General features: G+C 40.0%; 1 protein-coding gene across 1 annotated transcript in view; it reads right to left on the bottom strand.

The window, feature by feature from the left end:
* The window catches only part of gbf1 (golgi brefeldin A resistant guanine nucleotide exchange factor 1), a 237,306-nt gene that overhangs the window by 114,676 nt on the left and 98,542 nt on the right, over positions 1-24,088 (bottom strand). The window contains exons 7-9 of the mRNA XM_036130640.1: positions 21,386-21,446; positions 13,858-13,912; positions 8,268-8,303 (exon numbers count right to left, since the gene is read on the bottom strand). Coding sequence (XP_035986533.1) covers positions 8,268-8,303; positions 13,858-13,912; positions 21,386-21,446 — 152 coding nt within the window. The remainder of the gene's footprint in view (positions 1-8,267; positions 8,304-13,857; positions 13,913-21,385; positions 21,447-24,088) is intronic.

Here is a 24,088-nt window from a genome sequence, read left to right on the forward strand (position 1 = left end):
TTCAGTTCTAGGATTTTAGAATGTAGGACATATTTAAAATGATCTTGCATTTTGCAGGTTCTAAAATTATCTTAATATAACTTTAAGCATACAAAAATAAACAGAATCCACAATCACAACATTACATATTAAACAAGGAAAGCCAGAATGGAAAAGCTGTGTTAGAAATATGAAATATCATTGCATTTTTGGAAATGCAGTGATCATCAGCATAAGACATCTTGTAAGGATGATAGTTTTGACAGTCCTGTAGTGTAGTGGTGTGTGTAAGCACAATGCCAAGAAAGAAAGACACCAGCAATAACTTAAGACAAGTCCATTGTTTAATCAGTAAGAACAATTATTCATGTAAAGAAACATTTAGAGTATGGTTTCTCAATGGGGCCTTATAAACATTTTGGGGGGCACTGGACCTGTGAGGGTTGGTATGGGGGAACTCAGGGACAAATGGGGTCGCCACAATTTGGGTTGTACAAAGTTCATTTGAGCATTTTAAACTTTCATGGTTTCCCAACTAAAAATAAAGCTATTGTCTGGGACCAAGAACCTGAGTCTGCTGCTTCCACTGTTGGGTAAAAGAGAGTAAACCCAGACGTCGCCCCTGGAGCTCTCCCCTCTGCTCCCTGATCACCATCGGACAAGCCGAGCAGGAACGGTCTCCATAGTAACGGGCTAACAAATCCCCTGCAGCAGCAGCGAAACCCGGAAACACAAACGCTACTTTTGACAGCTGTGACCTCATCTTCGCTGGCTAAAACTTAAATAACCAATGAAAACGTAGACAAGCACGATAATGTAACCACATTTAATCACACACATTACAATAAAATTTGGTGGAAAACAAGAAGAAATGCAGGCAGTACAATGCAAATTATATAAATGATGGATTTATTACATCACCCACAAATGTACATCTGCCGGATGTGCCTGCTATGTGAGCAGGTTTTCTCTAACAAGGCAATTAAGCCTTCACAGTTACAGGAGCATCTGTCAAAAAAAAACATCCTGACAAGGCATCAAAACACTCGGCCTACTTGCTGGTGAAGATTCTCAGTCATCCAGGTCATGATCATTCCAATTAAAATGTTAAAAAACTAAACAACTGGACTTTTTCCGAAGTTTGAAGACGTTTCGCTTCCCATCCAGAAAGCTTTCTCAATTCAAATGTCTGGAGTAGTGTGGAGTTCCAAGCTTTATATTATTGACCAAATAGGCCTTGTTATGGCTTAGATAACATGCAAATTAGGGTCATTGTTGGCCTGCAAATTAACCTCAAACTTGTCCACCCCTTTGCAATAGGGAGTCGTTAGGATCATTGTTGGCCTGGCTTACAGGAGAGATGTAATGGTATGGTAATGCATGGTATTGAGGTAAGTTTTTTAAAGTTTTTAATGATGAAACCTGAGTCTTCCTCCTCTGTTTAAAGTTGTTTCTCTCTTAACATAAATGGCTTCCTTCACCCCCTACCCCCCCCCCCCTTCGAACCATCTGAAGGTGCCCAAAGCTCTCTTTTCCATTTCTTCCATGTAAAGATTGGCTACAATTGGTGACACTGGAGATCCCATGGTACTACCATGCTTCCATTTGTAAAAATGATCATTTAACTTTAAATAGGTTTTGGAAAGGCAAAGGTCCAGTAGGGTGCAGATCCGGTCCGGAGTGAAATTAGTCCTGTTTATGTGAACATTTTGGTCACATAAACCAGAGCATTTTGGTCCTTTGTCCTTAAGCTGTAGGTGGACAGCAGAGTCTTGTCCTGAGGAGGTAGCTCTCCTGTGTTGAGCCATGCATCTGTGGAGAGGTTGTTTGGTTTCTCCAATATAAAGATCATAACATTCCTCACTGCACTGAACTGCATACACCACTCCACTCATCTTAGGTTTGGGGGTTATGTCCTTAGGATGCACCAGCCTCTGTCTGAGGGTCCTGTTTGGTTTGAAATGTACTGGGATTTTACCTGGGTTGGGGAGGATGTGCTGCCCCTAGTGGAGGAGTTTAAGTATATTGGGGTCTTGTTCATGAATGAGGGGAAGATGGAGCAGGAGATCGACAGGTGGATTGGTGCGGTGTCTGCTGTGAAGCAGGTGCTGTACCGGTCCGTTGTGGTGAAAAGAGAGCTGAGCCAAAAGGCAAAGCTCTCGATTTACCGGTCAATCTACGTTCCTACCCTCATCTATGGTCATGAGCTTTGGGTCATGACCGAAAGAACGAGATCCCGGATACAAGCGGCTGAAATGAGTTTTCTCTGTAGTGTGTCTAGGCTTTCCCTTAGAGATAGGGTGAGGAGCTCAGTCATCCTGGAAGGACTCAGAGTTGAGCCGCTGCTCCTCCAAGTTGAGAGGAGCCAGTTGAGGTGGCTCTGGGATCTGGTTAGGATGCCTCATGGACGCCTCCCTGGTGAGGTGTTCAGGGCACGTCCCACCGGGAGGAGACCCAGAGGGAGAACCAGGACACGCTGGAGGGACTATGTGTCTCGGCTGGCCTGGGAACGCCTTGGGATTCCCCCGGAGGAGATGGCCCAAGTGTCTGGGGAGAGGGACGCCTGGGCCTCCCTACAAAAGCTGCTACCTCTTGACCTGACCCCGGATAAGTGGAAGAAGATGGATGGATGTATGGATGGGATTTTGTGTTTGGAGAAAATCCTCTTGAGCTTTTCAGAGACTCCAGCAACAAATGGGATGACAATGTTTTTGCGTTTATTCTTTTCACCATTATCTTCTGCAGCATGTCTTTTGGATTTTCTTGCTGATTTGACAAACACCCAGTTAGGGTACCCACAGGTTTGGAGGGCATCTTTGATGTGTTTCTGTTCTTTGTGCTTACCTTCTGTTTTAGTAGGGACATGCTCTGCCCGGTGATGTAAGGTCCTGATGACAGAAAGTTTGTGCTCCAGTGGGTGGTGTGAGTCAAAAACAAGATATCGGTCTGTGCGAGTGGGTTTCCTATACACTTCAATTTTAAGGTTTCCATCTCCTCAAATGCTCACCACCAAACAGTCCAGAAAAGGTAGCTTGTTGTTATTTTACATCCTCTCTGGTAAACTTGATGTTGTTGTCCACCAAGTTGATGTGTCTTGTGAAAGCTTCCACTTCTTTTAACTGGATTTTGACAAATGTGTCATCCACATATCTAAACTACTGGCTGGGTGGTGTTACTCTGAAGGTGCCCAAAGCTCTCTTTTCCATTTCTTCCATGTAAAGATTGGCTACAATTGGTGACACTGGAGATCCCATGGCACAACCATGCTTCTGTCTGTAAAAATGATCATTGAACTTGAAATAGGTTGTGGAAAGAGAAAGGTCCAGTAGGGTGCAGATCTGGTCCGGAGTGAAAATCGTCCTGTTGTTTAGGTCACTGTCTTGTTGTTTAAGTCACGTTTCTTGACTGTTCTTATTGCCTCTGAGGAAGGCATGCAAGTGAAAAGTGAAGTGACACCAAACGACACCAGAGTTTCTCTTGGCGCCATCTTTAAATGTTTGGTTTTGTTTGCAAAGTCCTTGGAATTTGTCTATGTGTTGTGGGGTGTTTCCCACCAGGGGGGCTAAAATACTAGCAAGCTGTTTAGCAATGTTATATGTTACAGAGTTAATGCTGCTGACAATGGGTCTGAGTGGTGTTCCTTCCTTGTGAATTTTTGGGAGTCCGTATAAGCATGGAATGTCTTCCCCTGGATACAATCTATAATAAGATGAACGGTTAATTATCTTGTCTTTTTCTAGTTGTTGAAGGTAGCCTGTGATTTTCATTTTGTAGGTGTTGGTTGGATCTCTTTTCAAAGACTCATACATGGTGGTGTCACTCAGAGTGAGAATTTTGTCCTGATAGTCCCAAGTGTTGAGGACCACCGTGCATCTTCCTTTGTCTGCTGGTAATATGGTAATGCTTTGGTCCTGGCTAAGAGATGTTATGGCTTTCCTTTCCAGTGGCGTGTGATTAGAAGGAGGTGGTTTGGTGCTGGATAGGGTAGCTGTTATTTTCATCCTGAGTTGTTCTGCCTGTTTCAGTCAGATTGTTGTTCCTGATGGCAGATTCCATGGCAGTGATAAGTTCCACAATAGGTATTTCTTGTGAGGAAATGGCAAAATTCAGGCCTTTACCCAGTACATTCATCTCTGGTTTCGTCAGTGACCTGCTAGACAGGTTTTTAACCCACTTGTCCTGGACATTGATGTTGGTGGCCTCCTCCTGTCGTATATTGGCACCTTGTGTTGATGCTGCTTTCTGTTGTAATTTTTTCACTTTAGCTTTTTGCCTTTCCTTTGTTTGCTGGTGCAGTAAAAGCTGTACCTTATCAACAAAACTGAAAACTTCTTCAATCAAGGTTTCAGGGACAATATTGGACAGCTTCTGCTTTGTCTAATCTATTTTGTAAGAGAGGGCTTCAATGGTCAAGTGGGTCTGTCTTATCCTCTCACTAAGCAGCTTGTTTTGTACATTCCTAAGTATTTCGTCTGCCCTGTGTCCCTTAATGGTAGAATTTAGTCTTAAGCTGTTGGGGAAGAGTCTTTGCTGTCTACATCTCAAATTGAAATGAAGATGGTTTCTATAATATGCATATGTTCTAAGCAATTTCTCATACTCACGCACTACTCCAAGGGTGTCCTTCCCAAAATGGCTTGCAATATACTGGTGAAGATTGTCAGTCATCCAGGTCATGATCATTCCAAAAAAAGTTAAAAAACAAAACAACTGGACTTTTTTCCGAAGTTTGAAGATGTTTCGCTTCCCATCCAGAAAGCTTTCACAATTCAGTGTCAAATGTCCAGATCTCCCTGGTGAGGTGTTCAGGGCACGTCCCACCGGGAGGAGGCCCAGGGGAAGACCCAGGACACGCTGGAGGGACTATGTCTCCCGGCTGGCCTGGGAACGCCTTGGGATTCCTCCTGAGGAGCTGGCCCAAGTGGCCGGGGAGAGGGACGTCTGGGCCTCCCTACTGAAGCTGCAACCCCCGCGACCCGACCCCGGATAAGCGGAAGAAGACGGACGGACGGACGGACGGACGGACGGATGTCCAGATCTGAAAAAGCTGGCAGCGGCCCACCAAGCACAGGGGTCTCACTAAGTAAAGTGCTATTAGTCCCATAAAGTTTTTCTTCTTTAAAATAGTCTCTTTCCCTCAGGGTCTCAGTCCTCTGTTGCTTGTCAAAAGCCCAGAGGGCATTAATTGACGTGTGCAATGTCTGTTTTATTGGTTAATAGTTGATCACGTTTCGTGTGCATTTTTATTCAGCATCTCTGAGTACATCAGTAAAACAAATTTTAATAATAATAATAATAATAATAATAATAATAAAAATAATAATAATAATAATACATTTTATTTAAAAGGCGCCTTTCTGGACACTCAAGGTCATCGTACAAAAGGATAAAAAACAATGTCAGAAACAAAATCAAAACAAAAAAAATAAAAAAATACAAAGGCTGGGACAGGGAAATTGATAATTATAGAGAATAGGCTGTCTTAAATAGATGAGTTTTGAGTTGTGATTTGAAATGGAGAAGTGAGTCCATGTTTCTAAGTAGGGGTGGTAGAGAGTTCCAGAGGCGGGGGAGCAGAGCGGCTGAATGCTCTGCTCCCAATGGTGGTGAGACGGGCAGAAGGGACTGACAGGTGTAAAGCAGATGAGGATCTAAGAGCACAGATATGCGGGGGGGGGGGGGCGATGGGGAAGGTGGTGAAAGGCCTTGAATGTCACCATGAGAATTTTGTATTGAATGCGGAACTGCACGGGGAGCCAGTGGAGCTGTCGGAGGACCGGAGTGATGTGGTGGATAGAGGGAGTTCTTGTTATGATGCGAGCAGCTGAGTTCTGGACCAGTTGTAGTTTATGGAGTGATTTCTGAGGATGGCCAAAGAGGAGTGAGTTGCAGTAATCCAGTCGGGAGGTGACAAGGCTGTGCACAAGTATGGCAGCAGTGCGTGTGGTAAGGGAGGGTGGAGGCGGTTGATGTTTCTTAAGTGGAGGTAGGCAGACCGGGTAATGTTATTGGTATGGGATTGAAAAGATAGGGTGCTATCAAGGATGACACCCAGACTCTTAACCTGGGGGGAGGGGGAGATGGAGGAACTGTCACTAATAAGTGGGAAACTGTCAGTTTTGGAAAGAGTTGATTTGGTGCCAATGAGGAGAACCTCAGTTTTACTACTGTTTAATTGAAGGAAGTTGTTGGTGAACCAGGCTTTTATTTCATAGATGCAATCTGTGAGGGAGGTGGGAGCAAGAGAGGACGATGGTTGCGTGGAGAGGTAGAGCTGGGTGTCATCGGCATAGCAATGAAAGTGGATATTAAATTCGCAGAAGATATTGCCAAGGGGAAGGAGATAGATGATGAAGAGGAGGGGCCCAAGTACAGAGCCCTGGGGCACGGCTGAGGTGACGGGGGAGGGGGTGGATTTGAGGGTCTTCAGTTGAATGAACTGAGTGCAGCCAGAGAAGTAGGAAATAAACCAGTCCAACGGAGTGTTAGTGATGCCAATGAAAGAAAGTCTACTGAGGAGGGTGGTGTGACAGATGGTGTCAAAGGCTGCACTCAGGTCGAGGAAAATGACGATGGTGAGTAGTCCAGAATCAGATGCCATGAGGAGGTCATTGGTGATTTTGATGAGTGCTGTTTCAGCGCTATGGAGTGGCCGGAAACCAGACCGAAATTCTTCATACAGGCTGTTCGCAGATAGGTGAGAATGGAGCTGGGAGGCAACTGTTTTTTTTAAGAATTTTGGAAATGAAGGGTAAATTAGAGATAGGACGGAGGTTGTTGAAGTTGATGGGGTCGGCACCAGGTTTTTTTTTTTTTGTTTTTTTTTTTTTTTACAATTGGGGTGATGGCAGCAGTTTTGAGAGTAGGGATAGTTCCAGTGTTGAGGGAGGTGCGGATGATAGCAGAGATGAGGGGAACCAGAGAGGGGAGGAAGGTTTTAACAAGTTGTGTTGGGAAGGGGTCCAATTGACAGGTGGATGGTTTGGATTTCCTGATGAGCTCTGTGATTTCCGAGACAGTGGGAAGATGGAAGGAGGAGAATTAATGTGTAGGCGAGGGGAGATCTGCTGAGGTGCTGAGATGAGCCGTTGATCCAAGGTTCTGGTGAATATTCTTGATTTTTCCTGTGAAGTATGACATGATGCCATTGCAGAAGGAGGTTGTGTAAAAGTTTGGGGAGAAAGAGTCCTGGGGTTTGATAGTATTGTTGAGTATAGAGAAGAGTGACTTAGAGCTATGTTGATTGGCAGTGATTAAGCTGGATTATTTGTTGAAAAAATGACATTGCTCAATGTCATGTAGAGATCTCTATGAGTTTTTGTTAAAAAAAAAGTTTGAGAACCACTGATTTAGTTAAGCCGTCATACAGCATGCTTACTTATACCTCTACTGCCTGTTGAAGCATACTTTATACAAGCCAAGGATTCTATTTGAAGCACTGCTTTAGCAGTCAGTTATGCCCAAATGTTCCTAATTTTGCAATTTTGTATACTCAATACCTAATTGTGTATCTATTGTGATATTTTCAAATTGTCAGTCTCTACTTAATTAGGAGTCTGCTTGACATCACAAATACAACATTCTTTCTTTAATATAACAGTAAGTAAAATCCAGTAAGTGGCGAAGACAGCTGCCAGTCTTCCCAGGAATGGAAATCTCAGCAAATTCAAGTTTGCAACACCCAGAGAAATAAGAAAATATTCCACGAACTCCATCTCTACAGGCATCAGCATGTTGAATGTTACTAAGGCATATGCTCTGTTGACGGTATGAAATTATACATCCTTTTTGAAGTTTGTCTGAATGTTAACCTGATATGCATGTCTTTAATATAGATAGTTGTAGGTAAGTGGGAATTTTTTAAAATATGATTTATATGTTCCACAAGGTGGCGCCAATGATTCACTTATGAACTATGAAGTGGCATAATTCACATTGAATAATACACATTTGGAGGATTGTGGCTGTGCATTGCAATTAAACATTATTATTTGTAAGTACTATCTATATTTTTCTTAGTTTCCCAGAGAAAGCACTGGGAATTCAATGAATTTTTTTATTTTTTTTAATATAATTCCATAAAAGGATCTTACCAAAGAGAAAAACGTATATGATAATGCATTCACACAAAGATGGGTGAGACATGGTTAAATTACTACACCATGACATCTTTGAAAGAGCAGAGAAAATAATTTCCCTCTGGGATTATTAAAGTATTTCTGATTCTGAGAAAAGGTACCACAGAAAGATTTCCCATCCTATAGACCATTTTAAGCCAACTTCCTTACCTGCACACGTTTGTTTTTCCACAAGATATTGTAAGCCTCAGAAGAAAAAAGGAGGAGGCAGGTGCCCGTGATTAGTGATATAACAATTAGCCTTCATTTGACATATTTAAGAAGGAACATCCATGCATGACAGGTTCAGATGTCAAAATGGCTACGTTCCCACAGCAGGGAAATGCAACCCAAATCCGTTCTTTTTCCCCATATGCGACCCATTTGTGTCTTTTTCATGGCAGTGTATATGGCCCAATTCCAACCTTCTCTCACTACACATCCACACACAGTAGTTAGCGCTCCAAAAAAACGTTAATAGGTGTGCTGCTTTCTTCTTACCTTACTTCATCCTGCTATGATGTGTGTTGGCTCCCATTGCTCAACAGCTTTGTAATAATAATAAGAAATGCCGGCAGGTATCCGAGTTTTTTTCTTTTCAAGTTTTTTTTTTTTTTTTAAACAAAACTTTATTGAACACTTCTAGAAACAATTACATTCACCCTTACTTCGTAAACAGTGTCCTGCTGTGTGAGGTCTCTTTCTGTTATCTGTGCATTTGGGTCGCTTTGCGGTTTTGAACAACTCAGACAAAAGTATGATGGCGATTGCATTTAATAGTAGTATGAACGGCCACCTCAAAAAAATCTGATTTTAGCAAAAAATCTGAATTGTGCATCATGACCTGCAATGTGAACGTAGCCAATGAGAAGAGGGTTTGGAGTAATGCACAAAACCAGGATCTATACACTGCAGAATGTCCATCCAGCAGGGAGAAATGAATGCACCAAATAAGCAAAAAGCAATCAAGCACTGAATATTTTTTTTTTTTAACATCTTTCATCATTACCATTGTCAACAGAACAGAACCACAATTACATCTAAATTATAATATAACATTTGTTATGTGGTTAAAAATAAAGAAAAAGAGAAGCAAGTTTTTGCAATTTTCTTTACAATCAACAGTTGATTGCTCAATGTCATGTAGAGATCTCTTTGAAGCAAAAGTATGGCTATGTTTTATGTACATATAACTATATTTGTTACTGTCTAGAATAGTCTCCCAATGCTCAAAGAAAATCTATATCTAAACGATAATGTCGTTGGGAGATCATTTTCAACTTACATAAATTATAATGGGATAAGTTTACAAGTACATCTTCTAAAAGATCAATAAACTTAAAAAAAAAAAAAAACATGTAACACTGGACCTAGCAGACATTTTAAATATCCAATTACCATATTTTTCGGACTATAAGGCACACTTAAAATCCTTAAATGTTTTCAAAACTCAATAGTGAGCGTTTTATATGGTTACCACACTTGTGCTTCCTGACTGATTTTATGTGGTACAATGTGCTCAAAAATCTGTAAGTACGACTTTAGTAAGCAACAAAGCCTCTTAACTCAATGGATATTTGGAGCATTACAGTACACTGTGTGACTACCTGATTGGTAAAGTAACACGATGCCTGAGCAGTCTACAAGACTGCCTGACTGTAATGTCTAAACTAGAAATGTTTTCATGTAAGGCACCCTGCGCCTGCAGTACGCGCTAGCAACAATAAACAAAGTATGTTAATTCAATATAAAGGTTCCGTTTATTTTAGCCTTATGTTAGAAACAGGGCAGTGTAGTGCAACTACTCTGTCCTCCCGACAGAGATGGATAATAATAATAATAATAATAATAATAATAATAATAATAATAATAAGAAGAAGAAGAAGAAGAAGAAGAAGAAGAAGAAGAAGAAGAAGAAGAAGAATTGAACTTTATTGATCTCACAATGGAGAAATTCACTTCTGCATCTTAACCCATCCCCTTGGGGAGGTGTGGGCTGCCACTGTGCGGCGCCTGGGGAGCAACCGAGGTTAAGGGTCTTGCTCAGGGACCCAAAGTGCAGGCTGTGGGGATCGAACCGGGTACTTGCAACCTTCTCAGAGCGCAAGCGCACTGCTATAACCACTAGGCCTCCACTCGCCATAGCTCTCAATCTCAGGAGAGCCGTGTACGAGGAAGGGGCGGAGTGATATTACACACCTGGGAAGAATATTTGATGCGCTTTATAATCCAGGGCGGCTTATGTGTGGACATAGACACACATTGACACATTAATTCAGAGTGTGCCTTTTAATCCGACACGCCTTATGGTCCAAAAAATACAGTATTTAGGGGTTGCTGGAGCGCTTGTCTCTTCCACTAATCTGTCTGTAACGCTAACAGTAGCGGCAACAGCTACTACAATAACTATTGTTGCACGCAACAATTTGTTGAAATCGGACACAGATCCTCCAAAAGGCGACTATCCCTGGATATTGGGGACGTCTGGTTTCCCTAAACTACACTGTCTATGAGTGTGCATCATTTTGCACTACCCTTTTATGTTTTATTTGTCGATTAAATGCTCTAGTGATTGTGGATTATTGAGAAAATGGCCGGTCGTTGGCTTCGTTGGTTTGAAACATCTTAAATTCAACTTAAAAAGGGGATCAGTTCTCTGAAAATCAGGATTCCTTGGTGATATTTTATTTTGTGTCAATTCTTTTCTATCCCGGTTGGACAAAAGCCAATGATCAATTATGGAACAGCTGGCCAGTGGATTTGATGAGTGGGCAGACATCTACTCTTGCCTTAGTCAATTGGCTGCAGCTGCACTAGTCATTGCTTGGAAATTGCATTAATGGACCCGCCCCTGAAGACTTTCCAGGCCTCAGTTTTGTTTTGTTTTTCCAAAGCAATGAAAGATTAATTGTCCAGACAGAAACTGTCAACTTTGTAAATAGTTTTACAATTGAATATCTGAAGATCACTTAATTCTAAAGATTTGTTGTTCATGCACATAATAATTTTTAAAATGTAAATAACCACATTATTTTTCATTTATGTTGTTATTGAGGATTTCTGTAATAAATAGAGTTCATAGTTTCACTAGTTTATTCCAATGCTGCTCATCAAGCAATACACTACGCTGTTCAGTTCAAAGCCACTCCGTAAGTAAAACAAGTAAATTCTCAACCTATGGGGAAAACTGCCCTACGAGTTATACCAGCATTTGATTTATCTTTGGGATTGATAAAGTATTTTTCAATTGAATTCAATTAGTTGACTCGGGGGAGTATATTCATCCTTACCGTGTCTACCTAGTAGGACAGTGGAAGAATCTTCCATCTTGACTTTATTTGTGCGATTAGTCTACCATAATTTTTCCTTTTCTCACTTCTGCAATATTGCCAAAATTAGAAATATTTTGTCCAGAAGTGACGTGGAAAAACTAGTCCACACATTTGTTATTTCAAGACTGGACTATTGTAATTCTTTACTGTCAGGGAGTCCACAAAATACAGTTCAAAACCTCCAGCTCAAAAAAAGGTTCAAAAATAATAAATTAATTGGACTTCTATTCTGAAGCTGAAGACGTTTCGCTTCCCAACCAGGAAAGTTTCTAAATTCAAATGTTCTACGTGAAATTAGTCCTGGTCAATCCAGGGCAGATCTGTACCCCACTGGACCTTTGTCTTTCCACAACATACTTCAAGTTCAATGATCACTTTTAGAGAAAGAAGCATGGTTGTGCTATGGGATCTCCAGTGTCACCAATTGTGGCCAATTTTTACATTGAAGAAATAGAAAAGAGAGCCTTAGACTCTTTCAGAGTAACACCACAAAGCCAATGGTTCAGACATGTAGATCAACAGATGGCCGTTCACATGGAGCCTGGTTCCGCTGGAGGTTTCTTCCTTATGGGGGAGTGTTGGCCTATGGGGGAGTGTTGGCCTAGTGGTTAGAGCAGCACGCTTGCACTCAGAGAAGGATGCAAGTACCCGGTTCGATCCCCAGCGCTTGTACTCTGGGTCCCTGAACAAGACCCTTAACCCCAGACTGCTCCCCGGGCGCTGCACAGTGGCAGCCCACTGCTCTCCAAGGGTGATGGGTTAAAAGCAGAGAACAAATTTCGTTGTAATGTATGTTTCAATGTATGTTTCAATGACAATAAAGATGATATTACTATTACTATATTACATTCCTATTTAAGGTGAGTTTTCCTCTTCACTGTTGCTATATGCATGCTCGGTATAAGGGATTGCTGCAAAGCCATTGACAATTCAGACGACTGTCCACTGTGGCTCTATGCTCTTTCAGGAGGAATGAATGCTGCTTGTCAAGTACTTGATGCAATCCGCTGGGTTTCCATAGATTGAAAACTTTTAGACCAATCTGTCTGTATGATTTGATTGAACTTACTTTGTAAAGTGCCTTGAGATGACATCTGTTGTGAAATGGTGCTATATAAATAAAATTGAACTGAATTACAGTACTCTAATTCAAATGGTTAATCAGTTGTTTACGCTGCTGCTCACTGGTCAGGCACATAATGGGTTTCCCCCCTTAAATATAAATATAATATAAATAACTTTGGTTACATAATGACATAACATTTTCTGCTAGTACACATGAGTTGGACTGCACAATATGGCAAAAATGTTTAGTTATATATTGATGCTTCTTATGGAAGAAAAAGCTTTTATTTTCAATATAACAAATATGTCGCAGGGGAATTATTTTTTGGACATGTGAAAAAATAACATTTTGTGACCATCTTCAGTGATCAAATACAATTTGATTCTTTTAACGTCAACTTGGATGTGTCAAGGAATAGCAGTTAAGATTTTACTAACCTCTATTTCAACCATTTTTCAAAGTGGACATTTACGTCTTTGATGGCTCAAGGGGGTAATAAATTTAAGATTTGATATTACACAAACATTTTTATGATGTAAATAAGAGTCAATAATCTAGGTAATTTTCACATTTCAAGGACAGAGTTTAAAAAAAAAACCTGTAGCCTTCCAACGTTTAAAAAAAAATCCTGTAGCTTTCCAACATTTGTTATAGAGAAAAATTTATGTGCTTATTTATCAAATATACATAGAAAAAAACAAGTGTAAAAACTTTTTAAATTAAAGTATTTAAATTGTCAAAAGTGCAAAAACGTTACGACAAAGGTTTATTAAAACACTTGCATGCACACAAAAAACAACAAACAAATATAAATAAATCAGCAAAATCCTGAGGGTCAGTTGTTTGCTACCAAAACGTATAGTCGCATAATGACAAAAAGAGTTCAAAAACCTTTTGAAATAAAGGTGCTAAATACAAATTTTTTTGCAAAAACAACAGTTTTTCCTTCTAAAGAAGGAATACTTAAATTAAAAACTAAGCATTTCCGTTTCCTGGTTGATAAAGGTTTACAAGGATTATGTTTGACAGCCAAAATAATTGAAGCAACAATTGACCCCCCTCGAGCACCTCCTCAAACAGGGTTCAGATTTTTTTTTTTTTTTAGAAAATTGTGCAACATTCAATTTAAACTTGTAGTGTAAATGGCAGATTAATTTGCCAAAACCAGAATATTGGAGATGTTTTTAATATAGGCAACTTATTATAGTATTCACCTTTCCCAGCTTATTGAATAATAGTTAATAATTGAACTCCAGAGTAATAAACAGCCAAGAAAACAATGATAAAATCCAACACAAGAAAAAAATGAAGTGAAATATGTGCAAGCAGATTAGACGTACAGTCAGCATCCAAGTCATGTTACCTTTTTCATGTTGGTGCCCACATAACTCTTTGCCTCCTCTTTGAACTGGGGTAGCCTACAAAAACAAACAAAATAGTAGTGTCTTTAGCAAAAGATTATCAAAGGTAAAAGTTGTGACTCAAGTAAGTAGTAAAGTATTTTTAAAGGAGCTCTGGAAGCTGGATGGCTTCCTCTGTACTATTCTCACTCTTACCCTGTGTTTTTTATGTGTATTTCCACTGTAAATGGTTACTTTAATCAGAGAGCAACTCCTAAGCATCAGCCAGTCCCCTTTGGGCAGTTTCTCTCCAATTTTTATTGATCTAGTTATTTGTGAGATCGTGGTTGGTAGCCCAGCAGTTCTCTGCCTTTTTTCAGAGAGGAAGGTAAATATTTACCTTCTGCTAAATGTGTATCTTGTCTATTTGTGCTTTTTGTGCAAGAGGTTTTTTGATATCTCAAACTGCATCCTGTTATAGGATAAAGTATGAGTTATGTTTTTTTCCCCTCCCACCTTCCTTTTTTTGTGGCCTCCATCTTTCAAAGAGGAGACTGTAGTGCAGAGCTTTTGAGCAAAATTAGAGGATGTGGAATGTGCTTTGGATCAACGTTAGTTTTAATAGATGAATACAGAACGGTTTGACATACAGCTCTTAGACTCTTTGGTGACTCTCTGCTACATCTCATACCACTTTACAGGCAAAAACCAAAAACCTCTAAATATGTGGTTAGGACTGCCTAAGTTTTTGTAAGAACATGTGTGTGCAGACCAAGATCTTTCTGACATTTAAACAAATTAACCATGGTTTTCCTGCATTGGACCAAAGAAGAGGCTTACAGCAGTGGGGACAGAGCCCTGTATAAGAAGGCCAGGAACAAAGTCACCATGAGATTACTGCACCAAAGAGAAAGTATGGTGAGAAGTTAAAAAGCCGTTTCCCAGCTAACGGCCCAGCTACAGTGTGGAGGACCTCGAAAAACATTACAAACTACAGGAGCCCATCCACCCCATGCTGATCTTGCCCCACTTCTCTTCTCTCTGTGCAAAGATGACTGCACCAGTTTTTGAAACTACTGAAGTTTGTAGACAAAAACAGCATCATTGATCAGATTCAGGACACTGACAAGCCTGCATACAGACAGAATGGGGACTGGCCGGTAGGGCTGGACAATTAATTGTATTTGCAATATAATAATGATAAAATAAAAACCACCATTTCCAAATTGCAGAGGCGATGCAATTTTTGGTCACAAGACATTTAACGAGTGTAAGACGTCTTTTCTCTCTCAAGTCTTTTAGGCAGTAGTAATATGCTTAAAGTGGGTTTGCCACCGCATGGAAGGGAAGAGAGAGTTGGGGCTAGGAAGTAAGCAAGTAAAAAATGTTTCACGCAACAGTATAGTACCCCCTTTTAAGACTGAGTAAGATATCATTCAAGGCCACGAAAACAAAGAACCCCTAGAGGTAAAAAGAAAAGCTTTGTCTGTCATCTTAGAATACTTTGGTTCTAAGAAAGGCAAAATTTGAGGGACTTTGTTGAACATGTTGAGCTAAAGCTAAAACCACATGGGGGAACATGACTAATCTGTATGAGCACTTAAAAAAACAAAACACCACAGGGTCTAGTGACCAAGCTCTCATCGACACCTTCTTTGCACGCTTCGGCTCTCCAAGCAGCAGAGGGTTCTAATATCTTCCTCAGCCAGAGGTGCAGCATCAGCCTCTTGTCCTTGCTGCTGTACCAACTGACCTCCACTTTAAGGAAGATCAACATCAACAAGGCTGCAGGCCTAGACATGGTGTCAGGCCGGACACTTAAATTATGTGCTGACCAAGTCCCAGGGATTTTCTTGACATCTTTAACCTCTCCATGATCCCTGCCTACCTAAAATCCTCCATCATTGTGTATGTATGGTTACAAACAACAGCCTGCATCAGTGGTTACCGTCCTGTTGCTCTGACCCCTGTCATCATGAAATGCTTCGATAGGCCTACAGGGAGAATCGCTCTACAGAGTCTCTTTGGCATCTAACACGGCTTTGACTCATCAGCAGCATCCTAACACACACACACACACACACACACACACACACACACACACACACACACACACACACACACACACACACACACACAACTGCTCTACTATCCACCACACAAACAGTCGTGACGTTTCTGGACGACTCTACTTTGGTGGATCCAACAATGATGAGACCCACTACAGACAGAAGGGCCACAATCTGACACAGTGGTGCTCCAGGAACAACCTTATCATGAACACTAGCAAGACCAAGAAGTTCAGAGTGGACTACAAGAGGTCCAGGAAGACTGAAGATGCTTCTCTCTACCTCCTCCATGGGGAGGTAGTGGAGCAAGTGGACAGCAAAAAAATCCTGGACATTCACATTTCCTCTGACCTGCAAACTAACCAAGGCATTTACAAACCTTTATCAGTACATTACTTGTCCTATCAGGAATACTGATTGTACTGGTACCCAAGTGTAAATCCCCAAAGACCCTCAATGATTTTCATCCAGTTGCTCTCATCTTATTATGAAGTCCTTTAAGATCATTAAAGTTGAAATTGTGAAAGAGCAGTTTAGATCCTTCACAGTTTTTATTTAAAGACCAGGTAGGAGTGTTGATGATGCTTTCAACACCCTACTCTATTTGGTTATGGGTTACTTGGGTAGGGCGAGACATTTCATTTGCTAGCTTTTATTTATTTTCTTCAGCTTTTAACTGTATGAAAAGCCATATTCTTGCTGATCGTCTTATGAATATCTAGTGTGCTGGTTAATGGATTTTTTACCTAACAGACCTCAGAGGGTAAGGGTTAACCATGTCTTGTCTAATGTACTTTTATCTTACACAGGTTTCCCCCAAGGCTGTGCCCTTTCACCACTTTTATTAATTTTATATAATAATGACTGCCAATTCGAGGGCAAACAAGCCATAAAATTTCTTGATGACTTATTGTCACTGCTTGATGACCTAGACTTTGATCATGTCTCTGTGATGAATGATTTTATTTATTTTTTGGAGATTTTTCTCAACTCTAGAGGCTCACTTTTTAAAACAGTAGGCTGACAGGCCTTAAAAACTAAAGAAAGCTAACTGATTTTAGGAAGAACCCTCCACCATGCCCTCCAAAAGTTGTACAATACTACAAATACCTTGGTACAATTATCGATAACCGCTTGACCTTTGAGGCTAATACAGATGTGCGCAAAGGCTCAACAGTGCATGTATTTTTTCGTAAATTGAAAAGTTTTAATGTTGACAGTGTTTCTATTAAACACTTTTTTCTTTTCTTTTCTTTACTTTATTTTTTGTACTTCCTCTACATATCGTCTTCCTGGCAGCAAAACAAGTTGTCCCTCTGGGGACATTAAAGTGTTATCAATCAAATCTCTTCTAGACTGAACACCTCCCACCTAGTGAAGGCCCAACAACAGCTGTTCTTTTCACAAAACTCAAACAGACTTGACTTTCTACTCAGCTGCTCACAAACTTTTATAGGGGCACAATTGAAAGTATACTGTGTCTCAGAGTGACAGTGTGGTATGAGGAAAGATTTAGCACAGGTGGTGAAGTCAGCACAGGGGAGTGGGATGCTGTCTACAAGATATAGACACTATTCATGCTACAATAGTCCAGGAAAGGGCCAGACATATTGCGTATTGACCGATTCAGGACCATTACATCAAAAAAATTATCATTTCATTATGGTTACAGAATGACAGATAATTGAAATGTCTGAAAACTGTCATACCACAAGCCTCATATTATTTAGTGACATGAATAGGAAGAAACTAAAAATGTAACCCTTATGTGGTGTTCGGGTCTGTGGGACCCGTTTTCATTTTTTATTGAACGAAAAATGATACAATCAATTAATTTTTCAAACTCAGATTCACTGGCCTTGGCTCATTTTCTGTGAAGAACATATATCAGAAAACGATTTTAATGACTACATGCCGTACACCCCCCCTACACATTTGTATTACATATAAGGTGTCCGGGTCCACTGGACCCGGGGCTAATTGAGATGTGGAAGATGGCGTTCTGTGCACACAACACTCTTTCCTCCTCCTGTCTGGGCACATTTGACTCTCTGTTTTGTGGTAATCTTTAGTTTATCACACTCTTTCTGCTACAAATAGAGTAGAAAGAGTATAAGTATAGCTTTGCCAGTGTGGTTTCTTATAACAACCGATCAAGGTGGCCAAAAGATACTATGCGCAGAGGGCCCTGTAATTGATTTTGGAAGAGAGAGAAGTTTTTGATGATAATGTTGAGGGATAGTATTCAAAAAAAGAGGTTTCAGAATTTGAGGATCCCATTTCTGAAAATTCAGAGTCTGACAGTGACACTGAAGCAGGACAAGATTGAGCATCAGCCAGTTCCAAAACGAAGACAAGTCTCCAGACCAAGCCGTCAGCAGCCAGCCACAGGGCCAAGAACAAGAAAGAACAAGAACAAGACAGTCACCATGTAGCAAGTGAGGAAATATGGAAGTCAAAAATGTTGAAATTGAATGGTCTCGCCCAAGAAGAGAGTCACCCTGCAGGCTACCAATGTGATTAAGGATGCAACCAGGACCAACACTATGGCAGTTACTTACACACAGGACATGAAATCTTCAATTCAGCTTTTTATCCCAAATTCCATCCACAAAATTATTCTTGTTTTTGGAGAGAGGTGGAAGGAAATGGGCCAAACCCATTTACATGCCTACTTCAGGGTTCTTATCCTTGCTTGAGTTTCCGGGTCTAAAGTCAAGCCTTACAAGTTTGCATACATGGGTGACACAACCCTGGTATCCTATGTGCCAAATGAGGATGATTCCGGAGGAGAATGCTGCCCTATCCTACAGAACCTACAGAACCAGAATCTGCAGAGCCTGAAGTAAGTGTGTGATGCTGTTCCAGTACATGTTTGGCAACAAGAAGAAGCAGTGCGAAGTGTGGAAGATGGACAGAAAAAAACAATACAGATGCATCAAGTGCAAAAAGTATATCTGCAACACACACAGTAAAACTCTGCCCCTCATGTGTTGTACAGGCCATTGGCTAAAGGTCATGGGGCTGATGTGTGTTCTTGACTGATAGATTTACTCTGTGTTCATATAGCTTGTGTTGTGCACCTGAATGGGTTAAATTTCTGAGTTCAAACAACTAAAAGTCACTAGTTTTGGAAAAACCTTGCTTCACGTGTGAATTTGTTTCCATTCATATCATGATTTTATTATAAATAATTTGCTTTATTATGTTTTAAATAACCAAATATTTTGTTTATACAACTTGAAATTGGGATTAAGTAACATCTGTTGAGTATTTTTACATAAAAGTGTTTGATTGTGAGGCCTTTAAAAAGCACAAAATGCAACGGCTCCACCAGACCCACAAACACTGGCTGAGTAACAATAATATGAACACCACACAAGGGTTAAGGAATTTTTAAAATAACAAAACACACACACAGGACAGCAACCTGGAGTCACCTACAGTCATTAAGTCTATGGCAGTAATGTGTTGTCTTGCAAGCAATATTATAGGATGATCTGTGGGTCCAACAGATTAACATGTCTAATACTTCCAGCGCACAACTGAAGTCTCCTCCTAAAAGGCTGTTAAGATCTACTGCTCATTATGCATTTTTATTGGGGTTAGAGTGCAGCCCGTGCACAATCACATCTGTATTATTCAGCATCACAGAGTAAGTGAGGTAATGTGAGTAGAAAAGTGAACAAGATGTCAAGACTGTGAAAGTGCTCGGAGAAAAGACCAATTACACCACAAAGCCACTGGTTATATTATATTTTAGATTATGCTAATATATTCTTGCATTTGTATTTGAGTATGGCTGTTCTCTTTTAAACTCCCACAATTACATTTTGCAAAAAAGGTGCGTTAAGAGTTCCCCACTCAGCACTTGGAGGAGTGCTTGTGAAAATCTAAAACCTTGATGAAAATGAGAAACTGGGACAGAGGGGACACCACTTTGTGATAATTTCTGTCAAAGAGGATAGGTGAAATGAAGCTGAATTCAAAGGCAGTTGAAGGTGGGGAGGATCACATATTGGCACTGGTGAATCAATAACCCACCGCCCTAGCATAGAGGGGAAAAGTTATATTAATGCTACTTAAAAAAGGCCAAAGAGACATATGCAGATATCTTTAACTTTTAATTCAAAAGTGAAAAGGACAACATTAAGTGATTAAGTGACAACATAAATGATTGAGCTATATTTTGTATATTTTTTCTAGGGCTGGGCAACGATTAAAATATTTAATCGCGATTAATCGCCCTGATTAATCGCGATTAATCGCGATTAATCGCATTGTATTTACAAACTCCAAAAATGAATTCAAAAGTAGTGTAAAGAGCACTTTTATTTTAATGTCCTGCTGCCATATGAACAAAAGTGTTGTAACATTTGTAGCAATTATTTTATACTGGATATTTTCAACCCATCTATTGAATTTAGTGCACTAGTTGATCTTTTCTTCATAAGAGAACAGCAAGCACTGCAGCCAAAATATGGCCTTTTTTGACCTGCTGTATATTAGCCAGTCCCTAAGCTTGATGTATCATGAAACTGTTGACCTTTTGGGTTTTGTGGTTTTTATTTTATTATTACAATTAAATAATAATAATAATAATAATAATAATGTTATGTTCAGTGTTTTTTCGCTAATTTTTCGCTATATATTTCAATCCTTATGTAATTTTGTCTGTGTTGTGTGCACCTGCCTGTTGCTTTAATCCTATAAATTTCCCCGTCGTGGGATAAAAAAAGGATTAGCTAATGTCATCTTATCTTAAATAACTCTTTTTAATATATGTACTGGGTTCTTTCAAGGTCTTAATTACATGTTATGTGTGGGCTCCAGTAACATCCATCCATCCATCCATCCATCCATCCATCCATCCATCCATCCATCCATCCACTGATCTACCTGGATGTTCCCTGGAGGACTGAAACGCCTCAGTCAGAGACGTCTGTGGGTCTGTCTGGGCAATGACAGAAGTTTCGTCTCCTCTCTTCGTTTCTGGGGCTCGACGTTTTCATGTTTTTTCACGTGCTTAGAGAAATTTGTTGTGTTTCCACTGAAATGAACCGGCTTTTTACAAAACATACAGCTTGATTTCATTTACGGTATTAAAATAAAGCCAAACGGTGCTACTTCCCCTGTTCATGTTTTTTCGCTGCTGCGTTCTCTCTCAGCTGTTTGTGTATTAAGTTTGTGTGAGAGCTAAGTGGGCGGGCCAGGCTGAGCCTGCGTGCTGATTGGCTGGCGCCGCTGAGCCATGTACGAGAGGGGAGGGGGAGCGGGAGAGTGCTGCCGTGACAGCGCACTGCAGTCAGCGCGCCTGCTGACTGACACTGACTGAAAGCATGTGAGCAACATGCGTTAATGCGCGATAAAATAAATATCGCCGTTAATAGTCTAATGAATTAACGCGAAATTAACGCGTTAACTTGCCCAGCCCTAATTTTTTCATTCTACTACTTTAAACAACATATTTACAAGTGTTTACCTGGAGAACAGCAGCTGCACCATGTCAACCAGTGTGTGTTCCGCAGATTTTCTGAGGAGCTCTACAAGCAGAATGGAAAAATAGATAAGAACAAAACACAATGAAATTATATCCAATTAAGAGATTTAGAAAAGAAAAAAATCAACCCTAACAGAGGCTATTAAACAGATAAGGGGCTACAAAACAATGTACTACTTTTGAAAAAGAAGGGATTTCAGTCATAAAAGACTCATTCCCTTGTTTAATTTAGAGCTGTGTAATTTAGAAAATGGCACACTACACATTTGGAGCAATCATGCACAACCTGGAAAATGTTGTATATAAAAAATAAACCTCTGATAATCTAGAACTAAATATTTTTAACATTAATAGCGGAGAACAAAAGTAATCCTAGGTTTCTTTTTTAGGATATGATCGTTATTTAAAGAGTCACAGCTCTGTGGACCTGTCTATGTTCCTTCCTCTTTCAGGAGTGATGTTGAATATTGTATGTTGAATTCTTTATAATTATGTAATAAGATCTGTAATAAAAAGGGAGCATTAGAGATAACTATAAAACCTGATCTTTATTTAAACAGTTTTGATCCAGCTAAGTTCTCTGACTTATGCTAATATTAGCTTCATCTAATCCTTTAGACCCAAGGTTAGACCCAATCCCAACCAAATTATCTAAGGACCTTTTCCCTTTACTTACTTCCCCGATTATAGATATATTGTTGATAAACTGAAAGGTACCGTAGGCTTTTAAAGTGGCTACTACAATTAAACCCTTAAATTAAGATACCTGGAGCCTCAGGGACGAAAGAGTGTGCAGCTCTCTTTCTAGAGGCTGGTGGAAGGGAGAAATCCTGAAACTTACAGTGCACAAAAAAATTCATATGTACGAAACCATGTATAGACAGGTCACTGCATGCGTTGCCTTGATAAATCCCAATTTGCGTAGAATTGGACACAAATGCACATGTTCCTTGGGCTGACCTGTCATTGCCCCTAATTACATATGCTAATCAATGTAAATACACAGAAGTCCCCCACCCTGTGTCCAAATAACCACAGCAACAAAGCTGTCAGGCAGTCACAGAGACACCTTGAGGGATATTTGTAGTGAATTACAACAAACCAAAAGCTTATTGAGTGACATCAGCAATTCATTAAAGAAATTGCAACCCACACATCTGGCTCAGGTAGTGCAACTCATCCAGGATGGCACATCAAAAGTAATAACCGGGAGGAAACAAGAATCTATACCAGCGCCGCTGTTATTACCAGGTGGAGATAATTCACGAGGGAGAAATGATTTAAAACAGATCCAGAGGTTGCAGGCTTTCTGCTGGACAGCAGGTAAGTTAAGTCAATATAACAGTAAAGTTTTTTTAGGCTTTGTTAGAAACAGTGTAGAGCAGCAACTACTATCCTCCGTGTGGAGACAGATGTTTGTTTGTCTCTCTCTCCTTTGTGTCTATGCGGAAAGGCTGAGAGGTATTTTAGCTCACTGGTTTACACTTTCTGAGGGGCAAAAGCAGGTCTCTTTACTTGTGTTTATAGTCGCTTATAATAGAGCCCAAATAAGCAACTGCACATTTAGAAACGAGCCCAAAAAAAACTTTACTTACAAAATTTACAAGCGTCTTAAGAAGAAAATAAAGCAGAATAGGTATCAGTGCCAAAAACACAATGTCCGTAGTTATTAGCAGTACCTAATACATTGAGGACATGTTTACATTGTGACATTTATGATATTCCGCAGCGTCTCTTGTAGTTATTACACACTTAACAGCGCGGTTGTTTGTAATTGATTTAGCACATGACTAGATGGTGCGCCAGTGTGAAAATCTTATACTGGGGCTTTAAAAATCCTTTAGATCAGGTTCGAATATCTGCTAGTATTAGCTGCTATTAGCCTTTCTAATAACTCGTTACTAACGCTAGTAAACATAACTACGGCTTGTATAAACATAATGCCCGTTTTCGTTTCACTCCGTCATTGTCCGATAATAATAGGGAACATCAAAGTCAATTTAAAGGTGTTTTGTGTAATTTAAGATTAACCCATCAAGCTAATGGCCATATGACCCGGATGGGCCCTGACACATCATTTATGAACGACTGCCTACAGTGCCCTCTAGCTTCTTAAATTACCAATTTGAGTCTTAATTATTTCCAGAGAAATAATTAAATTAATAAAAATCAAGTGTCCTAAAGATTCTTAATTTTATTTAGCAGATCATTCTTTAAAATGTTTAATAATATTTGGAGTTGCATTGAGAATGGGCTGAACATACCGCATTTTTCGGACTACATGGCGCAGTTAAAATCCTTAGATTTTCTCATAAATTGATGGTGTGACTTATAATCCGGTGCAGTTTACTTGCACCCTACTTGTGCTTACTGACTGATTTTAACTGATACAATGCACTCAAAAATCAGTTAAAATGTGTAAATATGACTTTGGTTACAACAAAGCAGTTCCACTCAATGGATATTCGGAGCATTATGGCACACTGTGTCACTACCTGATCAGACCCTTGAACAATCTACAAGACTGCCTGACTGTAATGTCAAAACTAGAAGTGCATTCATGTAAGGCAGCCCATGATTTACATATGCGAGTATGCGGTGGCAACAATAAACCTAGTAAGTTATTTCAATGTATAAGTTAGGGTTTATTTGGCCTTATGATATCAGAATCAGGCACAGGGCAGG

The sequence above is a fragment of the Fundulus heteroclitus genome, unplaced genomic scaffold (assembly GCF_011125445.2).
Source record: "Fundulus heteroclitus isolate FHET01 unplaced genomic scaffold, MU-UCD_Fhet_4.1 scaffold_37, whole genome shotgun sequence".
Classification (NCBI taxonomy): Eukaryota; Metazoa; Chordata; class Actinopteri; order Cyprinodontiformes; family Fundulidae; genus Fundulus; species Fundulus heteroclitus.